We start from the raw sequence: 10,424 nt of genomic DNA, 5'->3' as shown, positions 1-10,424 counted from the left end.
CCCCCCAAAAAAAAGGAAAATAGAAATAATGTCTGACCAGCAGTACGTCCAAATCTCGTGATGTTTTATCATGTACCTTATTGTGATTCTCATCATACAAGACATCACATTTTGTTACCAATTTCTCCTCATTACCACATAGGGCAGAAAAATCTACTTTTTCACCTTCTTCCTGTAGGAAATATTGAAAAAGGACATACGGCATTGGTAATTTATGGTATTTCGCACAACAACTGAGAGCAGAATGAAAATGCACACCTGAATATGGCTGGTAGCCAACACCAATTCCTCCTGGGCAATGCAACGTGGTGGGTTCATCCACCAGGCAAGTGACACTGATTTGTCAACTGGATTGAACCAAACCTCCTCGGATGCCTGTACAACGTGAAAACCAAATATAGTGTGCTACTTTTCAGTACCAAAGCACGTATTTCATCAGAAGAATGCTACCAATACCTGACTCTGATCATGATTCTCATCATTATTGGAGCTTTGGTTATAATGGTTATTTTCTTCTTTCTGACTGTCCACGATGGTGTCACATTAGTGGTGGCTCCGGCTCTTCTGCAATAACTGCAAGGGCATCATCATTATAGCATCCTCGTTTGGTCTTGGTGAGGCGCTGCAAAATATTGACAGAAAAAATCAACGTAGGGGTGGACCTGGGAATTGGTTTTTGATTGGTACAATATGTAACTCTATCAGCATCTTGCCAGGAAACAGAGAACGCTTGGTACGTGGTCTCTGTGATGGTACTGAGGAATGGACATTCCCTCTGATGCTCAGAGACAGGATGTCATCAAATTTGAAGCCACATGCCAATTCCACTGTAACAAGATGGTAAAATAAATGGTCACTCAATAGTTGTTGGTTGAAAGAGTTTAGACTACGAAGACACACTGCTTACCTGGAGTTAGTTTTTGTTTTGGTTCTCTCACAGTGGGAATGATACGTGGATCATCAGGGTCATCATTTGGGTCCTCTTCAGCTTGCCCAAAGTATTGGCTCTTCCTTACTGTATCCCACTCACCACCATCATTTCAGTTAAACCTCCGTAGATGGGAATATTAAGGACCGGCCCTTGCCCCGAAAAATGAAAACGTTTACGCGGCTCTCAACTAAGCTGGCGTGATTGACAGGCCGTACTCCGAGTGGAGCAGGGGCTCGAGCATTGCCTGCCGGACAGCGATCGGGCAGGCGTGACCCACCTCTCGGGCGAGGCGGCACACAATAGACTTTATGGCTGGGCCAGTGACGTGCACAAGAGCGAACTGTCACAAGCGCGACCCGTCGTAAGCGCGAATGCTACAAGCGCGACCAGGCACAAGCGCGAACGCCGCAAGAGCGAACCTCGCGTGGCGCAGCTTACGCGCAAGCGGCTTGCCACGGCTTCGGTACGACTTCGGCACGACTTCGGCACCCGCAGGATCTCACCAGTCTTCGCGAGTCCTCGCGATTGTGTCCGCGAGGAAATTCGCGAAAGGAAAGGATCCGCGATCACTGAAGGACACCCGCGAACGGGCCCGCGATCACTTAGAATAGGACACCCGCGACAGGGGACTCACGCCTCGCGACCGCGACTCGCTATCCTACTCCATCCCCCAGCCACAGGTGCCGAAGTCGAAGCGAAGCCATTGGATTGGACCTCTATTAGCCCTTTTGAGCAGCACTAGTCTTTTGCTGGGAAGACTATTGCCACAGCGAGACGGGCGAGATCGAGGCGTAGGTCGAGAGGGTCTCGCAGTCGTATATGAGGGATTCGGAGGAACTGTGCAGGGACATTCATGTGATGAACGTTTTACCAATACAAGTACACGTAACATAGACAGCAAACCGATGTCAAGGCTGGTCACGGTTTAGCAGCAGCAGAACATAATCAACGACCAGAGTTCTTCCGAATCCCTCATACACGACTGTGAGACCCTCTCGACCTACGCGTCGATCTCGCCCGTCTAGCCGTGGTAAGCCGCTTGCGCGTAAGCTGTGCCACGCGAGGTTCGCTCTTGTGGCGGGTCGCGCTTCCGATACTTCGCGCTTGCGGTCGTTCGCTCTTGCGGCGTTCGCGCTTGCGCCGGGTCGCGCTTGCGGCATTCGCTCTTACGACGAGTCGCGCTTGTGGCAGTTCGCTCTTAAGGCGCGCGCCCGGCTGCGCGAGGCTCCGAGCTCTCGTCAACCAACATCTGGCAAACGTTTTGACAACCTCCACACTAGCAAGAGCTCGGTCCCGATTGCTGGGCATCTACGGAGGTTTGACTGTATTATCATCGTAATTATCATCTTCGTCATCATCCTCATCTTGCAGGCTTATGTCCTTTTGGAATGGGTGATCTGGATCTTCATCCTTCCGCCCAGTCTCATCATAAGCCTCAACAATCCTTTTTTCAATTTTGTCGCAAACTTTTCTCCAAACTTCGGGGGTAATTGTGGCCAAAGCTTCCTCAAAGATTACTTTTATCATTTTTTCTGAATAGTCGTGACCCCTGCCGACATGGGCATCAAAATATCTTTTCACTAAGCCCCATACCAGCTCAATAGGGTTGCAGCATGCGTGGTAGGGTGGCAGACAAATAATCTCGTGCTCTGTCCCTTCCAGACAAGAGTATATCATATATATTTTTTGGGTCTTCTGCAGGGCGTGATAACTTTAAAAAACGTTATTTCACTTTTTCGGCATTATCTTTTGAACGGGAAGACACATGAGCGTGAACGAGTGATTATTAGAAAGATGAACGTTCACTGAATTTTCGTTACCCTATCATCGGAAGTCCTCAGACTACTCCTTGTACCCTAAAATAATTTTCGTTCCAAAATGATTTAACGAATGATAGGGTAACGAAAATTCAGTGAACGTTCATCTCTCTACTAATCACTCGTTCACGCTCATGTGTCTTCCCGTTCAAACGATAATGCCGAAAAAGTGAAATAACGTTTTTTAAAGTTATCACGCCCTGGTCTTCTGTATAACTTCACTGATGCGTACAGTTCTAAATTCAACATATCTTCTTTCAAAAGAAATTCCTTATTTTCTAAGCCAGTCTTGAGTTCAGTCTTGTTAGAGTTTGATGTGGGTTGTTTCTCATGTTCTTCCAGTAAAATGCAGAAAACATATTACAGAACACAGCACATTGCAACCCTTACTGCCATGCATGCACAAACACAGAAAAACATGCCCCAATAGTTTCAGCCAAATGATGAATGAATGGTAATCTATGAATAATTCACAATGCATTTTATTAGAAATGAAGCAAAGTTAAGCAAATAACTTAAGGAACTGGTGGTGCCTTTTATTGGTAGTTTACAGTCTCAAAGTCAGTCCATGACCAGCAACCTATTGAATTAAAAGTTAATGGATAACATTACAATAAAATTTTAATTTTACTTACACTTATATTTGTTTGCTAAACAGCAATAAGATGGCATTCTCAAGCATGGAACTGGAAAAAAAAGGAACCCGTCTCACAGTAGACTGGAGGTTACCCAAAAACATACTCCACCATTCCTTACTATGAACAAAGCACAATCCCCTTGCAGAAAGACAAAGAAACACAACCTACAATGATTTAAACATACTCAAACGACACTCTTAACAGAAATCCCAGTCAGCAGCTGCTGTCTGAATTAATGCATTCCCTTTCTCAAACTACTCCGCGATTAGATGGGAACATTTAAAAAAATGCAATTGTTAGTAATAAAGATATTAAGTGGTTGAATTAACTAAGAAAATTATTATTTTTTCTTGCCTGGCCGAAATGGTATATAGCGTTATCCATGAAGAATATGGTTGGGACACCCATGGCGGGCACCACATCCTTAGAAAACCATGAGCAAAACATTGCCCCGTTCATATCACCATGGTAATCATCTCCTGGTTGGGGTTTTCTCTAGGAGGACTACACCCTATCTGCACCAGGAACAGATCCTCCGCCCTCCGGCATGTACAAGGATGTAACGACCTGCACTACCAATTTTTCTAGTAGGTCAAGACCGAATATATTTGTCCTGCCATAACCTGGTAAGACGAGAGCCATTCAGGAAGCACCACGTTTCATCTAGGCAGACAAAACATTTCTTCCCTCCTAAGTGGGCTTTCCTGAACCTTCTCAGAAACTCAAGTCGCAGTAATGTGATTCTAGGCCTTTCCATCATATGCCATGTGTCATCTTTTTTATTAATTCAAAGCCACAGTCATGCAAAACCTTACGGAGTGTTTCCTTGCCTCCGTTAAATTTGATGCCTCGTTCTCTGCAGAACAATTGCACTTTGTGAAAACAGCAAAACAGTTAAAAGGAATCAATTGAAGTATATTCGTTTACCACTCACTTTATCTCACTCAGAAGAGTTTTCACTGTGATGTGAAGACCTAGAGGCAAGGAACGACTGCTGAGCCACAGTAGAACGCTACAATAATTTTAAACAACCAGTGAGTGGGTTCTCCTTCCTTTTTTTGTGAAATTGATAAACCAAATTTCTAATTGCACACTTCACGAACTCATCAGCATGCTTCTTGATCTTCTTCTTCACTATCTTCTTGCCTGGCGTTTCAAACTGCTTCACATCTGCACCAATTCTTTTCACACGAGTCAATAGGTTGTCTTTTAGTCACATGGCATCACAAACCCTCCTCCTGAAAATGATACCACGTACATCAGATATTTAAAACATGGTGGATATTAACAATTAGAATACCTCTTTTAGGGACTTGCCCAATCTGGTTGACAGGGCGTACTGTCTCTTTATTCGGCTTTTCTCTTCTGAAGTAGCAGTACAATTTGTAGATGGCCAACTGCAGTTGACGACTGGGAAGTTAGCCCTTAAAATTGGCGGTCAATCTTGAGAGAGGTTTAAGTCTCCTCTTCTTTTTGGGAGTGACTTTCACTTTCCCCATGATTGCAGCAGTACAGAATGGCTGAAAAATGTAGAATGTTATTGACAAATGTTATTGATATTTTCAACATCTCTTTTACAGTTGTGCTAGAAATACAACTGTCAATAGAGGGTTTGCTCAGTCCGCCCACATTTCGGTACACTCAATATCAAAATAACGTCCTACCATTCGAACAGTTATAGATTCAAGAAAAGGAAACACACTTACATCTTATGAACAGAATAATTTCCTTGCCCTGTTAAACTCAAAAAAGGCCGTGAGCGGTGGTCACGGCACCCCGCACCGGGGCGCCGGGCGGATGATGATGATTCGAAGAAAACGTACGTAAGCAACGCAGAAGACGACAGCGCCTTAAATTGTTTGCGGCGGCAGAGCCCCAGTTGTTTGCCTCTGCCGCCGCCCCGCCGGGCGGGTTGGGGGGCGCGCAGGACGCGTGCGTGGCCGCGCCATGCGCGTGGAGGGGGTACAGCGCCGTGTGCTGGTGGAGAGGAAGCGGCTCCGTAACGGTCGCTAGAATCGGGACCTTTGGCTGGCTCGACTATGTAAAGCATATATCGCTGTATATGATCATATCAAACTCATATATGGCCATATACAACCCCATTTACCTGGGCAGATCAAAACCGTTCTAAACGCCAGGTAGCGCCAACGCTCCGATACGAGTTTTTGAAAAGAAAAAAAAGTTTTAAAAGGGGTATTTGTGCCTGTGGTGAGGCCATATAGACCGCCCACATTACACGCCTGTAGAGGTTTTGGCCTAGCTGACAGGCGCTTCCGAATTAATTTGTATTTTCACCGCGATCGCGTCAGCGCTACCCGGCGTTTTTCAGTATTTTACTCTTAGAATGGTGCACCCCTGATGTCCGCTACATAAAACATTCAAAACTGCCAACTCGCTCCGCCAAACGTAACATGGGCTGTCGCTATACCTACGCCCCTGTAGAGGACGCGTTTGCTGTGACACTGAATTTACCTCAGCAGTTAAGAATAGTGATCATAGTGTCTCACCTGACCGATGCCCCGTCGTTCCTAGGCGCACTAGCCGAGGGCAGCTGGGGATGAACATGGTGGTCTCTCTCGCGGCCGTTACGAGTTCCCAACGTCAAATGCGATCCGGGCAAGGAGAGCGTTTTCTGGTGGCGCCAGGTTTGTGCACACTGCCTTTACAAGTTCCATACAGATTTTAGAGGGTGCAACCTAATTTATTTGTGGGCAAATTATCCAGGCATGGGTTAGATGAAATCGAGGGTTAACGGACCTTAGCTGAAAATTAGGGGGTGAAAAGAGCCTGGGTGAACGGACTTTAGGTCAATCAAATGTTGGAAGAAATACGTCTAGGTGAGTGAGCCGTGCCCCTTGCAACACAGGGGTGTAGACGGTACCTGTAGCGTAGATTGGAAAAAGTACCAATCACTCTAAAACAAGGCTCTTAGCGGCCTCCTATTCAATACGCACGTGCAGCTGAGCAAAGCAATGTGTCGCCCCCATGCAAGAAAGTCCGTTTTACGATGGTCGCTCAGAGCATGTTCGATCTACAAGCGTCGTTTGGAGAATGATCGATCTGCATTAGCCCGCCTGGAGAACATGCGAAGCAACGTTTTTACTGTTTTGAGATATTGATGCCATTTTACTTATCTCGCTAAGTTACAGAAAATGGCACCAATATCTCAAAACAGTCAAAAATGTTGCTTCGGACGTTCTCTAGCCGGGCTAACGAAGATCGAACATTCTCCAAACGACGCTTGTAGATCGGACATTCTCTGGGCGACCGTCGTAGAACGGACTTTCTTGCCTAAGGGCGACGGCTGGCCCAGTGGGTGTGGATTTGCCACCCACCTTCGGGCTGCAAAGTCGTGCGTTCGACTCCCGGCGCCGATCCGTGTGATCGTCTTAGTTTTTCTCATGTCCCAGATGTTTGCTGGATATTTCACCGTTATTTTGTTTAGAAATTTTGCCTAGTATGATACAAAATATACTTGCAATAACACCGGATTATCAGTCAATTTTTAGGCAGATATTTCAGTCACTTTGGGTCGTTATTTTGCCGTTATTTTCGCGATATTTTGCAGACATAATTGAAATATTGACCAAATATATCCGGCCAGTGCTACCTGGAAACAATCGGTTTGCATTACGAACTATTTGTTCGTAAGCATACGAAGCATATGTTCGTAATAGAATTCTTCAAAATCCTTCGTAGGATACCATCGTTTACCCGCGCACAGTGACCGGAATCGGCGCCCGAATGCTGCTCGTTGCTGCTCACTCGGAGCTGCTGCCCGCTCGATTGTCGCCTGCTCCCCTCACTCCCGCTCGTCGAGTCTCGATCTCCAAACGGGTCCCGTTTGCTCGGGTTCGTTCGGCAAGGTTCGGTACATCGCTATCCGCTGCCTCGGGTTTCTCGCTCTGTCTCCCTCGAACACCGACTGCGCATGGCGGGCGCTCAGAGTGGCAGGCGCGGTCTTAGGAGGGTGCGACAGGGGGGGCGATGCACTGTGGGTTGCCTACATACAGGGGTTTTGTAGCACGAATTGCCTACCTTTCAGGCGGCTCCCCCCCCCCCCCTTACACCGCGCCTGTAGAGTGGGGGGACCCCTTCGGGTACGGATTCCTGCCTCTGCCCGCGCCTAGGCGCCCCTCTGCACTGCCTATTAGTGTTGGCCACCGCACCACCTGTTCGCCGTAGTGTCTCACCGGTACGTAGCCTCAAACAGGTCCGCGAGGGGGTGTCATTTTTGGGGCCTTATGCCAACAAAAAGACATCTGTGATCGCAGCATTGGCAGAGGCAGCAACGCTGATTCCAAACTACACATAGTCTTTTAGGCCGGAGAAATGGTTTGAACAAAACACCCAGGCTCAAGCGACCAGTTGTCGCACTGGCCATCGAAAACGTAAGTTATTGAAGGGCATGTAAAGGTTAGTGGTCACGCTCAAGCATATTTCTTGCTTCCACCGATAAGTCTTTGCAGAGGCTTTGCTGGTCGTTCGCTAAATGTGCCCAAAACGTGTTAAAGCAGATAAATTTAAGTTGTATAAGATTAAATTGTCAAATGTTTGAAAGGCCAAATTTGCACTCTATCGTAGAATCACCCTCTTAGCGACTATACATTAGACTGAGACTATACTCACTTTTCCAATTAAAAAATGGGAAAATCCCCTCCTAAATTTCGTTGAGCTCGAAGACGGTCTTATAACTTCACTGTGTTGAAGCAGCAAGGACGCAAGTGCTGACATCCTTGGTAATTCCACTTGGAAAGGAAGTAAAAAGTCAGGTGATTATTATGATTTAGTAATGCTGTACGTGTGCCCGATTACTTCATTTATTTAATTTGCAGCGTGTTACGTTAAAACTATTTTGTTTTTCCTTTTTCTGAGTTTTCTTTTGAGTTTTTCGTTTGTATATCGTAATATCATTGATCACTATCGAGATCCGGTGCATCGAGTTGACGTTCGATATTTGGTCGGTGTTGTATCGCGGAAGCATAATGTATCCACACGGCAGATAGACTTCTATAGATGATCGACCTTCCTCTAACTCATTTTTTTGGGGGTAGATTTCTAGCAATAGACATCTATAAACCGTCTTGCTGCTATCGATTGTGATTATAACCGTCTAAATTGAGTCTTTGAGTAGATGTGCCTAGATCATATAACAATAGACATTTCTTCACACGACTAATAGACGTCTTTAAATAGATGTGAAAAGAAAATACTGTTTAAGTGTAGACGCAGTGGAGACAACTAATGTACGACTTTATTGAGATGTGACGGAACCGAACCGAAGATTTTTAAAAACATATGTCATAAAAGGATATTAAAGACGTAACAATGTACGTCATACACTGTTAAAATTTTTAACATGAAATAACGAACAAAGAGTGGTTAAATTTGTACTTTGATTTCGCTGTTTTCTCAAAACAGCGATTTCCTCGTAAAAAAACAAACTGTTCAACCATCCGCAAAAAAATGTTTTTTCGTAAAATAACGAACAATTCATGTTTCTTTCGCTACATTATTCTTTTGAAAAATTGCGAGCAGTTTGTTGATCTCTCAAAACGACTTCTTCGTGTTTTTGAAATGAATTGACGCATTTGTAATTTATTCCCTGTTCATAAATTTTTGATGAAAGCCTTTCAACCCTTACGCACCAGAATGCTAGGTTGAGCACAGGTCCGAAAAGGAATTCTGAAACGGACGAAGTTCTCCCAAAATTGTATTGCGCTAAGACGGCAGCACTGCCACGCGCGCTCTATATGAGCAAATCGCAGATCGACATTACTGCACCCATAGCTATTTGGAGGTTGTGATTCATCCGCAAAAGCTAGCCTACTGCACTGGACCACCAGCCCCCGAAGACGCCGCTAGATAGCAGTGCAGCAATAGCTCTCGCTGACCACTTCCGTCCTGGTCTCTAATAGACACCCCATATTTCTATGAACTAGAAGGTTGAAAAATGTCCACGTGCGAGGCGTTGCGTCTGATGGAAGCACTTTATTTTTGTCCTGCTGTCTCTCACATAATCACATACACCAACGGTGAAGCACCGTAACTACAACCTACCCTTCTGCTTCGAAAACGTTTTTTGGGTGGCGGGGGGAGTTCCTTCCCTATTTTGCGATTTTATGCCTTCCCCTACAACTTTGTTCACTACAGCAATTTTTAGCTTCTTTTCGTCAAAAAAGACCCTCTAGCGCCCAAACGGTTAGAGATAGAGCCAAACGGACAAAACATCAGGGCAAAGGGTTCTACTTCGACGAGTTACCCCTTAGAAGAACATGAAAAACTTTAACTTTTTGAAGGGATTTCTGAACCTTGATACCCCCATTCACACCCTTAGGGGTGGTTGCCAGGATTTGCCGTAGGCGTTTCGTTCTCTAGGAGTGAACCTCAAGATACCCTGAAAATTTCAAGGCTCTAGCACGACTCCCTTTAGTGGAACAGACGGACAGACAGACACACAAGAGGTCGTTTGCATAAGCCCGCCTTTTTAAAGCAGAAGGGCGGACTCAAAAAACAAAAGAATGAGACTGTGACTCCGTGGCAGAGGTTCCCTCTAAGAAAGACATGTTGCCCTCGTGCAACCTGTGATGGGCAATTCCAGAAAAAGACGGAAGTGATATGGCAAAATCATTTGTAGTGCTAGTTCCCGGCAACAAAAGGTCCAAATTTTATTAATATGCATTGAAACAAGCCGTTTTTTACATCGGTGGCCCTTTTTGTAGCTCCGTAACAGACAAAATCGTTTTTGTGCAAAAATCTCCAACACGAGGCCTCTTTTCCAGAGCCTAAAAAAAGACCACTTCCACTCGGAATTTGTCGGTTCTGTCTTTTGGATATTGTTTGGTGGACGATCCAGAACACCTATTATCCCTCGTCCTGGGTGTGTGTTAAATTGTAGTTGTAATGTGATATACATTTTCTATTTGATTTGGAGACGACAATTCGATACCTTAGACTAAAAGGCACGCAGTTCAGCCGCGCATTCCGAAAGGCACGCAGTTCAGCCGCCCGATCCAAGACTAACGCAGTTCAGCCGCG

At 45.4% G+C, this 10,424-nt stretch overlaps 1 protein-coding gene across 4 annotated transcripts in view; it reads right to left on the bottom strand.

Annotated features, from left to right (window-relative positions):
* LOC113213365 (uncharacterized) overlaps positions 1 to 10,424 on the bottom strand; it is a 117,360-nt gene that overhangs the window by 69,547 nt on the left and 37,389 nt on the right. For all 4 annotated transcript variants that reach the window (XR_008010926.1, XM_052265483.1, XM_052265486.1 and 1 more), the window contains exon 2: positions 8,016 to 8,134. Coding sequence is in view for 3 of the 4 variants with exons in the window: in XM_052265483.1 (XP_052121443.1) it covers positions 8,016 to 8,134 (119 nt within the window). In the remaining variant the exon portion in view is untranslated. The remainder of the gene's footprint in view (positions 1 to 8,015; positions 8,135 to 10,424) is intronic.

Source organism: Frankliniella occidentalis, unplaced genomic scaffold (assembly GCF_000697945.3).
Source record: "Frankliniella occidentalis isolate FOCC.00 unplaced genomic scaffold, Focc_3.1 Scaffold27, whole genome shotgun sequence".
NCBI classification, from domain to species: Eukaryota; Metazoa; Arthropoda; class Insecta; order Thysanoptera; family Thripidae; genus Frankliniella; species Frankliniella occidentalis.
This window is presented reverse-complemented; position numbering and strand designations above follow the sequence as displayed.